Genomic DNA, 16,290 nt, shown 5'->3' on the forward strand with positions numbered 1-16,290 from the left:
CTTTCTCTTTCACTTGGGAGCAAAATGCTGTGGATATTCACGTTTTTACACAATGGAAGGGAACTGATGTGATTTAAGCTTCAGGCCTGTTCTGTTAAAATCCATTTGTCTTTCAAACAAGCTTTACGAAGTGGTCTATATGCATAGAGAAAATAATTTTTTAAACTGTGAATGTGATACTTTCCAGAATTTTGAACTGTTATCACCCCCATACTAAACTGAATAAATAACAGCTGTGAACTGATTTTGACATCAAAGATTTCACAGTTTTCACAGTTTTCTCAATTTTAGTCATGGGGGTCAAAAACATCCAGAATTCACGAAGGATCTGAAGTCAAATATGCTTTAAAAACTGGTGTAATCGTGTGGGTTTCCCCTCCCCCTAGTGAATCTGTGCAACCAAGACAAATTCCTTCCCACTATGAGACTGCCAGCAAACATCTGCAGAGGAAGAGTAACATTTCATTTTTGAATTATTTAGAGTGAGCTCCATATTTTGTACCTTGAACTTTGAAACCCAGTGTAATATTGTGCATCTAAGATTTCCTGCTTTTGCCTCCTTACCCATGGCATGGGGTGATCTGTGACATTCTCCTGACATATAGTGTGACTGTGCTTTTCCACTTGGTGATTCTGCAAATATCTGAATGCACTTCACTGTGAACTAGGTATCACACTCCTAGGAATATAACTCTGAATAATGTCATTCTTCTCGTGCATATTCAAGCTGTTTTTCAATACACAGCAAAAGAGCATTCAACAACGAAGGTTTTTTAATTGGAGGCTAAATACTGTTGGCATGTTTAATTTTATACATAATTAACATGTCCACTCTTCAGCAAATTTTTGCCCCTCAGAAAAGCTTGTCAAGAAAATCATGTAAGATGAGAGGGGAATGGTGCTCTCTGCTTTTCTCTTAATCACAGTGCATTTGTCTAAAGATTGAAGTTAAGTAGTAGAGACCAGGGGCAATTGTAACACTAAATTTCTCACAAACAAGCTAGGGAGATGACGCTTGAGTGCTGTTCACATTGACTGCAATTAAATCACTGGAAGGTCACCGGGCCATTCACGCTGTTGGGTTATTATAGTAGCCGTCCAGACAGTGGTATCTAACTATATGAGGTGGTGTTTTGCTGTTTGTACTTCCAATGCTAGTCTACACAATGCTCATTTACATAAATTTGGTTGCAGTTAGGGGTGCATGATTATAGTCTGTACTATAGTTATCAAATGATTATTGGAGATTTTTTAATAATGTCTTTCGGTCTGCATTTATTTGATCAAAAACACAATTATATTGTGAAATATTACAAATTAAAACAACTGTCGCATCCTTCAGAAATCATTCTAATATGCTGATTTAGTATTCATAGAAACATTTTTTATTACCATAAATGGTGAAAAGAGTTGTGCTGCTTAATATTTGTGGATTTTTTTTTTTCTTTGAATAGAAAGTTTAAAGGAACATTTATTTGAAATTGAAATCTTTTGTAAGCATTATAAATGACTGTCTTTGTCACTTTTGATCAATTTAATGCATCTTTGGTGAATAAAAGTATAAATTTCTTAAAAATCTGTTCTCTTGCAGTATCTAAAGTAATAAAATAAAATCTGAAATAGTATGTAACTAAACTGCTCTTCACAAAACATACTGTGTGTGTGTGTGTGTGTGTGTGGTTGGTTCAGGTATTCCCTACGTTGTGAGGAACCCAGAAGGATGGCAATAAAATAAATCTTTGACTTTGTGGGGTAATTTTTTGGTCCCCATGAGGAATGTAAAATATATATATATATATATAAAAAAAAAAAAAAATTAGGGATGCCCCTAATAGTTGACCAAATGTTAGTCTACGAGAACAGGCTTAGTTGACCTTATTTTAATTAGTCAGTTAGATGCAGAAAAACAAATCCACAGGAAGTGGCGAAGTCATGCAGTCCATGAAAGACAGATCATGATGTAATTATAGTATGTCGGGCAAGAAATCCAAATGTTCGCCTATAATTCATCAACCTAACTATGGCTTAGAATTTAAACCGTGTACATAATAGCCTAACGTTTGCCACTTTACATGGCTGCTCGCTCTAATGGTAACCTGTATAAATGTGCGCAGTTATTGTCGCATATCTAAATGTTCATGCATACTAACCTGGAGGTGCCGGCGCGATCACTTGCATTTTTTCTAGATAAAACTGGAAAGAACTTAAAATACTCGCTAATTTTTGGTCATACAGATAAGAGTAAACACAACATTCAAAACTATGAAAGGTCTTTTATTTGTGTACACTCACAATAACAAAAATCTTTGTGCTTTTGTAAAATAAAGAAAACAAACTAGAAAACTGATAGTGGACATTTAATTCACGTTGGATGCGTCAACGCCACATTTGCATAGGCCGTACTATTTGAATTCATGATTGGTTGACTGCCTAATTAAAATCTTAAACATAACGATAAAATAACGTTAAACGGTATAATGGTCATTTTAAATAAATGTTTCTGTTTAAAATGTTTAAACTTGATTTCATTTTCACTTTTGTTTGTTCAGGTCAAAATTTCTTTCGTTTCTGTTTTTTTTGTTTCCTAGTACCGGTTCAGAGCCATGGTTTGTACAGTATAAAACTCATTATGTCTATGGAAAGTCCCCATAAAACATGGAAACCCAGTGTGTATGTTTTTGCCTAAATTCCATAAATTCCAATCCATTTCAAATGACGGCAAATGTCGGAGGTGGTATAGAATGAAAGACCATTAGATTTCAGTGGGCAGAGTTGAATTAGCTGCTTGTTTAATGGCTTTCATGGGACTTTACGCATCTGACAGACTTTGCAGTATTCAACACTTTACAGCCGGTCTCCCAAAAGCGGCGAGTTTTATTCCAGAGTCCAAGGGATGCGTGTGCAATTACTATTATTAAAATAACATGGATGTAAAATATCTCTAAAATCCTGTTTTCTTCCCTCTATCATCAACACCCCTTAACCTGTTTTATTTTTCTTCTTCTATATTGGTTTTTCTACAGTTTTAATTCTTCCTTCCTTTAAAGAGAATGGTAGCAGAAAGAAAGAAAAATAAAACAAACACTTAGCCTAAAGAAAAGCTTTCTCACTTTCTTCTGCACCGAGGTGCATTTTAGCTCATCAGTCAAACACAAAGCAATCAGTCGCACCCTCTTCCATCACTAATTCTTTTATTCTTTTCATCACAAAAGCACTCAGGGAAACCTAATGCGTTTTTAAAGTAGAAAATGGCTTGAATTGTTTTAGTGCAATTGTCTCTTTGGCACACAGTTTAAAATCAATGGGAAGCTAAGAACATTCCCCAGAGGAAAAAGCACCATATTTCCAAACCTGAAGTAGTATGAAATGCAGACCACATTTAGATATTTCATCAAATAATTGTAAGTACTAGGCACACATATAAATGATGTGTCTGGGATGTTAATTAATTAAAAAATGGTCCTAAAATTAAGATTCTTTAAATTCTGAATAAATGTGCTGGAGAAATGTGCTCATTTCTTGCATGCTTTCATTGATTTCACAGGAGCTGTCAGTGATACCCTTGCCGATTCCCTGTCATCAGTTGGTGGGACATTACCCTACTTCCTGCAAGAGCCTGAGGATGCTTACATAGTCAAAAACAACCCAATCAAGCTGCGCTGCCGTGCAACTCCTTCCCTGCAGATCTTCTTCAAATGTAACGGGGAATGGGTCCATCAGAATCAACATACCTCACAAGAGTACATGGACCAAAACACTGGTAAGACACACATGATCTTACTGCTACTGTCTCCTACTTAATCATTTCTTTCCAAGGAATATTTTATGTATGTCCAGGCAAGCCTATTGGTTAATCTGTAGTTCAAATTCACTTAAATCTGTGACCTGTTAGCTCATGATACAATAACATTGCTATTCTTTATGCTTGTGATTCAGAACTGTGATATAATACAGTACTCACTTGTTTCTCATTCAGCATCACTGGACATCAGTGCTTTGTGCAGTTGGTTGAAAAGGAATAGAGTGTGCACTGACTAATGCTTCAATACGCCGGAAATCTTTTTTTCTAATAAAATTACTGTAAAAAATGTAGCTAAAAAATACCTCATATAAAAAAAATTTTCTTCTTCCCCACCTCTACTTGTGAAGTCGGCTGTAATGTTGTTTTGTAAGTTCTGTAAAGTTAATTTCATGTTTCCTTGGCAACTTGCCGGCTACAATAATTTCCAGTGCAATTTAGGCTGAATTACAGGAACTGTCATAGGTACACACTCGACAGTGCTTTTATTAGAGGATTTCTGCTTTTGTATTACCAAAAAAAGAAAACGCCTAATCCACCAGCTCCTCTGATGCATACCGTGATTAGTCCACATAGGTGTTTGCCTCACATGGCGGCTTTGTGGCAGGAGGAGCCATTTAATTGTTTCTGGAAGTTCATTATTGTGTGATTGCTGTGCTGTGAAATTGTTGAGGGCCTTATAATTGAAAAATGAAAAATCACAACAAATTATTTTCTCATTTACATGTGGGAAAAGTCAGAGAAGTTTAGGCAAACTTGCTTGCCACCGTCACATACTGTAAATGCATTGCCAAACAAAAAGTGATTTGCTATGTTTTAAACATTACTTTGATAACTACACTCACCTAAAGGATTATTAGGAACACCATACTAATACTGTGTTTGACCCCCTTTCGCCTTCAGAACTGCCTTAATTCTACGTGGCATTGATTCAACAAGGTGCTGAAAGCATTCTTTAGAAATGTTGGCCCATATTGATAGGATAGCATCTTGCAGTTGATGGAGATTTGTGGGATGCACATCCAGGGCACGAAGCTCCCGTTCCACCACATCCCAAATATGCTCTATTGGGTTGAGATCTGGTGACTGTGGGGGCCATTTTAGTACAGTGAACTCATTGTCATGTTCAAGAAACCAATTTGAAATGATTCGAGCTTTGTGACATGGTGCATTATCCTGCTGGAAGTAGCCATCAGAGGGATGTCATAAAGGGATGGACATGGTCAGAAACAATGCTCAGGTAGGCCGTGGCATTTAAACGATGCCCAATTGGCACTAAGGGGCCTAAAGTGTGCCAAGAAAACATCCCCCACACCATTACACCACCACCACCAGCCTGCACAGTGGTAACAAGGCATGATGGATCCATGTTCTCATTCTGTTTACACCAAATTCTGACTCTACCATCTGAATGTCTCAACAGAAATCGAGACTCATCAGACCAGGCAACATTTTTCCAGTCTTCAACTGTCCAATTTTGGTGAGCTCGTGCAAATTGTAGCCTCTTTTTCCTATTTGTAGTGGAGATGAGTGGTACCCGGTGGGGTCTTCTGCTGTTGTAGCCCATCCGCCTCAAGGTTGTGCGTGTTGTGGCTTCACAAATGCTTTGCTGCATACCTCGGTTGTAACGAGTGGTTATTTCAGTCAAAGTTGCTCTTCTATCAGCTTGAATCAGTCGGCCCATTCTCCTCTGACCTCTAGCATCAACAAGGCATTTTCGCCCACAGGACTGCCGCATACTGGATGTTTTTCCCTTTTCACACCATTCTTTGTAAACCCTAGAAATGTTTGTTAGTGAAAATCCCAGTAACTGAGCAGATTGTGAAATACTCAGACCGCCCGTCTGGCACCAACAACCATGCCACGCTCAAAATTGCTTAAATCACCTTTCTTTCCCATTCTGACATTCAGTTTGGAGTTCAGGAGATTGTCTTGACCAGGACCACACCCCTAAATGCATTGAAGCAACTGCCATGTGATTGGTTGATTAGATAATTGCATTAATGAGAAATTGAACAGGTGTTCCTAATAATCCTTTAGGTGAGTGTAATTTAATAACTAATTTAAATACATACATTTATATGGCTGTACTCAGTTAGTGCTGGATTGTTGTGGCTTAGAACAGGAAGAGGAAGCTACAGTACATTCAGCATGTAATCACTGAAATGGACATCTTAAGATGGTCAATTTCTGCTTTTATATTGATTATATGCTTAGCAATTGGTCAGAAAAGCCTGGAACCATTTTGTCCCCAGTAAAGATGGAGGTGACATTATTTAGGTGATGATTCATCTGGTGAGCTAGCTGGCCGATTTAACACAGATTTTCTGCTTGCTGATCCCAGTTTCATCTCGATACTGTACATGCATGCTCAAGACTTTGCAGCATGTTTTCTCACCCCTATTTCTGCACCCTTGAGCATTTGCATTTCACGTATCCTTGCACACAGATTCATCACACTATTGCCCTCAAAGGACATATCATCATTACAACTTTGAGTCTGGTCCAGTGGTCATAAATGACGAACCACAACGATCACATTTCATATGTGAAATAGCATGCTTTAGGTTCTAGGAAGTCACATGCTCATTCCACTTAAAGTTTTGTTTCTTTATCTAGCTTGCTATCTGTTGTACAACAGATTTAGAGCAGATGTCTTAGGACAGGTTGCTCACCGTTGCCTACTGGCCTTCTGCCTTTGTCCAGCCACAATATGGAAATCAGTAATTTCCTCTCTTGAGAATATACTTCCCCCATTACCAGGTTCACTGCCTGCAGTGTTGCCAAGGCGATGAAATGTATCAGTCCGGACCCAAGTGGATTTGCAATTAGAAGAGCCAGAGGACGTCTCCATTCGGCCAATCACATTGCCAGCTTTACATCAGTGCTAAACTCATAACCAGTGATAACGACATCCTTTATAGCACCCCAGCATGCCACCATAATGGATAACAAAAAGGGTGATGGGATTAGGAGGACGCTAATCAGAGCCACAGATCTTACAAAGAATTGGATTTTATTGATTAAAGCATGGGTCTTCAATGTCATCGCAAGCGGAAGATAAGATCTCTTATTTACCAGGCAGACAGATAAGCAGCAACACATTGCCCTTGAGTTTAGTTCACGTGCAGATCGAGAGGTACCAATCCAATCCAATCCAGTCTTAATTTATGTTCACTCTTATGTTAGGAACAGAAAACAGATGACAGAAGGCCAGCAGAAGGGACTGTCATGTTTATAGCTGATAAATATAGCTGATTTTCTCCTTCATAAAGAAACGGGAGACAGTGTTGATCAACTCAAATGTGTCTCTGTATCAAATTCATTTAACATTTTCCCATGGTGCATTAACTGGCATTTCTTTAATGTGGTTCTCAATTTGGTGAACGCACACATATGGGTGTGACAGAAAATGTTTGTAATGGCAGAAAGTTTATTTAGTTAGAATATGTTTTATTGCAGATAAAGTTCCTATTACAACACACAAATATTGCTCCTCTCATTCCGCAATTACAAACACTTCTGTTGGCAATACAGATGGGAAGAATTGGTGAGAACTGACAATTAATATGCCTTCATATTGAGTCACTCTTAACAAATGGACAATTTAATGAGAATGATCCTGAAAACTGTCCTCTATTACTGTCAATTTTATAGACCTCATGTAAGTATTCAGGCCCATCCATTTCACTATAATAATCATTACATGGCTCTATTAAATACTTGTATTAAAATGTATTCAAATTGGTTATTTTAAATTGTAATAATACTTTACATTATTACCGAATTTTTCATCAAATCAACGCAACCTTGTTGAGTATAAGAGACTTATTTCAAAACAATTCAAAAATCTTACCAACCACAAACTTTGAAATGGTAAGTTTGTGATTAATGACCAGCTAACAGTTATCTTTTATTTATAAAATGTCTCTTCTGATACACAGTGGAAATTTTCATGAGCAAAGTTGTTTATTATTGTTGCAAATTATTGTAAGCAAAGTGATAGTGCCTCCATCTATTCCTGCTTGGAGGCACACATTGTGATTGACGGTACTTGCAAATTTGCTGTGAATTCCATGATTGCCGGAATTCCATGAATGGATGGATATATCTGTGCAGTGTAATATTTTTGCACATTAGTGCCATAATCAGTGACAAAAACATGTTTAATACATCAGCTAATTATATGCTCTCTTACGGTTTTTGCCCCAGCAAATCAATTGCTGATGTACTGAATGCCTTAATAATCCAACCCTCAAGGTGATGAATGTCGCTTATGATGCTAGTTACTGAGCATCCCTGGTGCTTCAGTAATTTGCTCGGCTAAATTGTAGCACAGCAGGAGTTGAAAAACGTCTCGTTTATGCTAGTCTTAAAGTGATTGGTAAAACAGCAAGATGCTCTCTTCCCTTCCAACATGAGCATTAATACTGCTTTAAGAAACAATATATAAAAACGTGTAATATATTTCCTTTTTATTCTTCAGTGTTGACTGGGGAAGAGATCTGAAATGTTCAAAGGTGTTCGATGAACCTCATCCTGGAGAACTACCTCAGGTTTTATTTGTTACAGGCTCTGCAGTATCAGCCCATGAGAACAGTTATAGAGCATAACCATCTTATGAAAAATCATCCTCCTCTAAGTCATTTATCACGGATTTGCCAAAGGAGGAAGACACGACTGCCGCGCTGCTCGCTGTGCCTCTATTATTGTCCTTTACCGATAAATGACAAGCTGAAACTTTTATGCAGCAGCACACAAATAAGCCCCACAGACTACTCCATTTAGGATTATAACCTGTGGATTGTGGAAAAAAAATAAAAAAAATAAATCTGTGTTGATAGTGTTGGTGGAGAGAGGATCCAATTGAATGTGACCAGAAACTAGACAAAGCTTTTTCTTCCTGTCTATAGATTAGAGGCAAATAGAAAGAGGCAGATCCAGACAAGTTCTAAACATCATAGGGGGCACAGGCAATGCCTAGACCTGATAATGAGCTCTTTGTGTCCCTGTCATACCTGAAGTGAAGGCCTTGAGTCCTGGCGACCAAGCAGCAGTGACAAACTAACAATGACAAGATCTGGCCCCTGGCAGTGTGTCTGCATGCTTTTCTTCTTTGCAATGGAGTGTCACATTCTAATGGCTGCTATTGTCGAGAATCAATTCAATATGTTCCTGGAGTTTTATGGGTTGAATGAGTGGGAGTTGTTAACTAGGATCTGAAATATACTTTGTGGTGTTTGCAACTTAAAAAAGAGCAATTTTTATTTCAACATTAAAGCATTTGGTTTTGTTCAGAGTCCTTTATTTCATTCTTTATTTTCAGCTCCACATGAATATAGTAATGCAGCTGTCAAACAGATAGAGTTGTTGCCTGCTCAAAACCCTAGCTTTTCTCACGCAATTGAGAGAAAATTATGAGCATATTGCAACTGTCATCCACTCAAAACCTGTGAAAGTATATATAATAAAACACAGAATAAAAACTCTTGTATGTCTTATCGCTCTTGCATTGAACAGCCTAATTGATTATAATGGGACTGATGTAGTTGTCATGTCATGCTGTTCGCTTTCACACTGCGATTGGCTGCTGTTTTATTCCTTTCCAAGTCCAACTGAGAAAACCTGCATTTTATGGCATATGCATATTAAATGTCTAGAATTGTACACACTTGCATATTAAATATTAGCATTTCTATTAGTATGTTCACATTCACTTTATTTTTTTGTATGAATATTACTAATATTACTAAAATATAAAGTTGCTTGGCAACCTTAGTAGGATTCACCATATGGATGTGTTAATTTGCCAGTTTATTAGCACTCACCTAACATCATCTGCCTTTCAGCCATCATTTGTTCTGCTTTCGTTAGTTAGGCCTTCTGGGCAAAAGTCATATAACAAAATTAATTATTCATAAGCATATTCTTTACCTTAGTAAATTGTATCAAGTAAAAAAGTGCACCTCATAAAAAATTGGTTTCGCTTTCATTAATTGGTATTCATTTCATACTGGTAAATGTAATAATTATCAATACTATTAACAAACATTATATAATTTATGCTTATTAAATTACAAATGCTGTATGTTAACTTTTTGTGCTGCAGATGTTGAACCTTTTGCTGCTCAGAGCCCATTTTTCTTGTGCATATTGTATTTCCCCTAGAATTATTTTAAACTGTGCTATATATTCCACTATTATACTTTAAAGGGGTCATATGATTCTTTAAATGTTTTCCTTTTCCTTAACTATGTTATGTATCTGTTTGTGCATGAATACGATCTGCAAAGTTACAAAACTTATAGTCTCCCAGAAAGCAATTTATTCTATATAGCAGAGAACACTGATCCAGACCTGCCTAAAATACCTCGATCGAATATTACTTCCTCAAACGTCTAAGTCATATGCATGTGCAAAGAGCGAAGACGAGGCTTCAGTGTGTTTGAATGCGAAATCATACATCTTTTGGTTTAGAGGATTTTTTGATTTGTTTTTGCTTTGTTGCTTTGTGAAAGTAAAAACAAAGCTTGAGTCAGCATGCAAGTACTGCATTAAGTTATTTTTCGCACCTTATTGTGCTTAATAGCATTCTGTGCTTTTACTCAGTCATGCATGTTTCTTTATCGCTCAAATGTGTCAAACTTTAAGCAGTAGCTACAGTTGCTTTTGCTGTGCAAATATATTTGGGAATGCAATGGAAGCAGAGCGTTGCATATCTAGACGCAACAAACTCTCACTTCACACAAACAGACGACTCTGTCTCACATACAAAACTGTTGCACGCATGCTATGGTAAATTTATTCATCAAGCAGTCCGTTTTTTTTTTTTTTTTCGTATCATGTGCGCCATATTATATGTCTCATTCATTTCATATTTGAATTTTCAATATTTTCATTAAAGTTTTTTTTAATGAATAATGAATGTTATAAACCGTGTTACATATATTGGTTTATAATGTGATCAGCTGTGGCTACTGTTGATGCTGGTAACTCAATGGAAACTGAAAAAATGAATGCGTCTTAAGATCTAAAAGATATCTAATATAGTTTTATATTTTTCAGTGCTTGCTTGTGCATAAATATGTTGAATTTGAATTGTGTATCCTGTGTTGCTTTGTGTATTTTACTCCATTTGCTTGTTATACTGTTTTTTCTGATTGGACTGGATCAGTATGTGGCATTAAAAAACTCATTGTGATTGTGCCTATAAATATTTGAATTTAGTGCTACAGGTTTTCCTAAACACAAATCTAAGAGTAATGCCCTGTTACTGTGTCACTTCTTTTCTATTTATACTAATTTCTTCTCTCCTCTGTCTCAAATCATTTTTCAATGACTGCACAAAGCTTCAGGGCAGTTGTAGCTCATGTGGCTCAGTCCAGCTCTGTGTCATGGAAGAGAGAGCCAGCTGACTACTGCGAGTTATGACGTGTCAGAGTTGACATGTGATGTGGTGTTGACATCTGTTAGCGACAGCTTCTCAGAAAAAAAAAAGCTTCTCTCTGAGAAAGTGCCTCTGCGCTATAGATGGAAGCTGACTGCCAATGAAGGACAGAGAAAAAGAGAGAGGACTTTTGCAGCACAACAAATGGAAGCTGACTGCAAAGCAAGGGCAGTGAAAGAGGACAAGTACAGGGCATTAACCTTCATTTTGCTGTTTTATTTTTTTTAGAGGGAGGATATTATGAGAAATTACAAATTTAAATCAGACCTGCAAAACCTGTGCCTTTCAAGTTTCAGACTGTTGGACTTCTTTAATAGCAAGGGGTGAAGCAACCATTTAACTGGAGAGAATATGTCCTTGCCATATGTATTTTAAAAATGTTATGTTAGTCCTTTCCACTTTTTGTGAGGTAATCATTGTGTTTTTTTGGTTTTGACCAAACCAGTTTTGGTTTGGTGTAGACAACTTTAAGACCAAGTAAAAGCCTTGGCTAACCAATAGCGTAAGCAGTAGACTGAACAAACTGGTAAGCGGTAATCCTACAATGGATATAGCACTTGCTTATCAATGTCTAACTTTTAGCAAATCAGTTGGACTACTGGGCGTGGGTGAACAATTCGTGCCATTAATATTCATAAGGAAAGCTATTCAATTTTAGATAGCTGTTAACTGGCAAGCCTTAAGTCAACAGATCCAACAGAGGTGACACATACTAAACCATTTTTCAACAGGGTTACACAATGCTCTTTGTAGCTGTACGCTTTATAGTTTCCAATCTCTCTTAAAAGATTCAGATAAAGACATTTATGTATTATATCGCCCTCATATTTATATATGTAATTTGTTGTGTATCAGAAACCATTAATTTAGCTTTCATTTGTTGTTGTACAATTAACAGCTAATATTTTGCCATGGAAATGGAAATTCATCTATTTTCTAAATGCTTCTTATTGATCTTATTGTGAACGATTCATCCAAGCATAATTCATTTAATTATTTTTGAGCTCGTAATTTTAAATCAAACCTCGATCTTCCAGTAAAACGAAAGACTCTGTGGCATATGCTGATCTTCTCCAATCATTTAGTCTGCTTAAACTCCGCCCCTTTCTCACAATCCACTGCAAACTCACATTCAGATCTGCCTTAATCCAGTCAACAACCAATGGATAAAACTCTGGCTCGCCTTACTTTTTTTTTTTTTTTGCAATAATACATTTCGCTTGTATGTATGTCACAATACAGAAGAAAATATATTACACAGCTTCCGTTTCATTGCGACTTTAATGGTACCGTAACAAAAACAGCCTAATTCTAAGAGTGGGAAACAGGGTCGAAAATAGTAATGTGTAACTAATTTAAATAATTAAATAATTAAATAAATTAATAATTAAATTAATAATTTAAAAACAATTGGTTTGAATAAATGATTCAATGACTCATAAATACTTCTCTTGTTTCATTACTGGATGATTCAGCATTTTTGAATGAATCTCTTAAATGAATGATTCAATGACAAATACATTTTTTAACAGTCACTTGTCACCACCTACTGGTGTAACGATGTAATTATTTGAAACGTCAAGTTACTTTCAAAAGGTGATTTACTCTATTTTGATACCATAGACATCAGTGTTAATATCCTGACAATAAGCTTTTATCCCAGTACTTCTGTGATAATTTGAATTATTGTAACAAACAAATAATGATACTGTGTTGAAAAGACTGTGAAGCTGTTTCATACCTATACATGACAACTGCTCTCACTGGCTCAGTGTGTCACATTCACCGTCTGTCTTCGTCCTGTTCACTACAGTTCCCAGAATCCTCCTTGCCTCCACACCTGAACTCACTCCCTCATTACCCACCTGTTCATCGTTATCATCATCTGCATCACCTGTCTTGTGTTCATCTGTGTGTGTATTTAAGTTCCTGGTTTTCACTCGTCTTTTGTCGGTTATTGTTTGTGCACCAGCACACTGTTTCTTGTTTGTTTTGAGTTTCCTTCTGCTAATAAACCTTTGTTATTTTGGTACTTCGCTTGGCTTGTCTCCTTCCTCAACCCGGACCTGACACAGTGACAGCGCCAACACTGATTTTAATGTTCGCTGTGATCATACTTTTCAAAGGTTTAATAGACATAGCTGAATCGCTGTCATTTAGTAATAAGATTGCGTGGGTATTTGAATCGAGATTGCGATCTTTTAATGATTAATCGTGCAGCTCTACCTTACAGAGTGCAGTATATAATGAGAGAAAATTAAAAAAATTAAATAATGTTAGCCCTGAAACATTGGTATGATACAATTCAAAGACCTGTAATGGTTCCTCAGGTAGCATGTAAAGGAATTCAAACTTTAGATGCAATGGACATGCTATTGCAGAAACATCCTTGAATATAGATATATGCGTATATGTCTTTCAGTTCATTTTTCTATTTTTAAATTCTTAAAGTCTTCCCTTCATTGCTCCTAATAGCCATGACAGTTATGATAATTGTTTATTTGGAGTTACGCTGGAGGGAGCTGCCATGCAGAGCGGGTGGGAAGAACATGAGCGTGTGATGGAGGATGACATTAATGTGCTATTAAAGCTTCTACCCCCTGAGCAAAGTGTCACATTCGCCACTGTGAGCTCAAGAACACACACATGCACACAATGAGATGAGTCATTTGGAGGAGGTCACTCTAATGCTGTATAAGTTAGTTGAGAAATGACCTGTTACCCATAGCCATTTGGAATCTCACACTGTATAGGCCCACATTAGTAATGCAAGTAGTAATTTAACTGATGCTTTAGTATAAAGCAACTCTTATTATCTGGTTAGTCACCCTTGGAGCAAGCTGGGGTTAAATGCCCTGTTCGTGGGTGCAACGTGTAATTGTTTATATATCTGCTGACAGTGAGAAAATTGGTTAAAATGGTGTGTGTGTGTATATACACTCACCTAAAGGATTATTAGGAACACCTGTTCAATTTCTCATTAATGCAATTATCTAATCAACCAATCACATGGCAGTTGCTTCAATGCATTTAGGGGTGTGGTCCTGGTCAAGACAATCTCCTGAACTCCAAACTGAGTGTCAGAATGGGAAAGAAAGGTGATTTAAGCAATTTTGAGCGTGGCATGGTTGTTGGTGCCAGACGGGCCGGTCTGAGTATTTCACAATCTGCTCAGTTACTGGGATTTTCACGCACAACCATTTCTAGGGTTTACAAAGAATGGTGTGAAAAGGGAAAAACATCCAGTATGCGGCAGTCCTGTGGGCGAAAATGCCTTGTTGATGCTAGAGGTCAGAGGAGAATGGGCCGACTGATTCAAGCTGATAGAAGAGCAACTTTGACTGAAATAACCACTCATTACAACCGAGGTATGCAGCAAAGCATTTGTGATGCCACAACACGCACAACCTTGAGGCGGATGGGCTACAACAGCAGAAGACCCCACCGGGTACCACTCATCTCCACTACAAATAGGAAAAAGAGGCTACAATTTGCACAAGCTCACCAAAATTGGACAGTTGAAGACTGGAACATTTAGATGGTAGAGTCAGAATTTGGCGTAAACAGAATGAGAACATGGATCCATCATGCCTTGTTACCACTGTGCAGGCTGGTGGTGGTGGTGTAATGGTGTGGGGGATGTTTTCTTGGCACACTTTAGGCCCCTTAGTGCCAATTGGGCATCGTTTAAATGCCACGGCCTACCTGAGCATTGTTTCTGACCACAGGGATTAAAGTTCTCCGTCGCTACGACGGATTTCCGTTAATTGCAGCAGGTCTATGACGGATTTCCGTCAATATGGTTCCAGTCTGTCCTTAATGTCTTAAATTCACTTTTAATAATTTTAAGGCCGTAAATAGGATTTCATTTCTCAAAAAGTGTAATAAATGTCTTAATTTTAGTTTAAATAGGTCTTAAATTAAGGAAAGACGAGGTGTATTCACCCTACTGAGGGGGATGTGATCAAAGCCTGGAGTGGAGCAAAAGCACCTTCCTCTCCATTCTAAGCGTTCTGTAATCACGTCGCTCATGGTCCACTCCGGGTTTTCAATTACCGCTCACGGAAAGTGCATGTCAGGCTACAGTTGCGCGCTGAGTTAGAATAACTATATTTCAGTTACCATGGACACACTTATAATGCAGGTAGGGCTAGGCGATATATCGATATAAAAAATATATCGATATATTTTTGAAATGCGATATGGAATTAGACCATATCGCATATATCGATATAGTTTAAGCTGTAATCCTTGCTCCCCGCGCCTCCGCTCCTCCTTTTCCACTCTGCATGCGTGTTTATTAGAGCATGTTATGAGAGGCGAATCATGACTACTTCAGAAAACCCAGCACAATAGGAACTACCAGGCAGTGACATGAGTATACGCTGAAATATAGTTTTTCACCTCAGAAAAACGGACTTTCTTGTCCTGTCAGCCGTTATACTGTTCTCGTAGCGCACACTCAATTGCACGCGCAAATGCAGCGGCGCGTGCTGTATCGCCTCACTGATCAAGCTAGTGCAAAAGAAACTACGAGCATGCAACGCCGTTACGTTGTAAATTACCCGAAATAAAAGTAATGCAGGGATGATTTTCATTCTATTCACCAGGAGCAGTTTCCATGTTTCATTAACAGTTATTGTTAATATTGTGTATTCGCCATGGTAACTGTCGTTTCCATATTAACCCCAAAATGCCACTATTTTTCTTTGTATTATTTTTTATATTTTTAAATGACTATAGTGGCTCATACCAACTTTGTATTAACAAAAACTAGTTTGGGACTGCTATTTAATAGCTTTAGCATAGGCCTAATGTTTATTTATTACTAGTCTTTATATTCTTACAATTTATGTTAAGTAAAGGGGAAAAGTACTTGTGTGTGTTAACAAATTTTGTGTTAACGTGTTATAATTTGCCTATATATAATATTTTCCCCTTTACTTAACGAAAGTTTAAGTAAAGGGGAAGGCTTAGCGAAATGGGGGGAGAATGGCAAGCCTTTTAGTTTGTGGACTAAAAAAATCAAACAACCAGGTACGTG

At 37.4% G+C, this 16,290-nt stretch overlaps 1 protein-coding gene across 3 annotated transcripts in view; it reads left to right on the forward strand.

The window, feature by feature from the left end:
• unc5db (unc-5 netrin receptor Db) overlaps positions 1–16,290 on the forward strand; it is a 182,668-nt gene that overhangs the window by 114,862 nt on the left and 51,516 nt on the right. For all 3 annotated transcript variants that reach the window (XM_084115269.1, XM_084115268.1, XM_084115270.1), the window contains exon 2: positions 3,545–3,760. In XM_084115269.1, the coding sequence (XP_083971395.1) occupies positions 3,545–3,760 (216 nt within the window). The remainder of the gene's footprint in view (positions 1–3,544; positions 3,761–16,290) is intronic.

Source organism: Abramis brama, assembly GCF_963993115.1.
Source record: "Abramis brama genome assembly, chromosome: 5".
Classification (NCBI taxonomy): Eukaryota; Metazoa; Chordata; class Actinopteri; order Cypriniformes; family Leuciscidae; genus Abramis; species Abramis brama.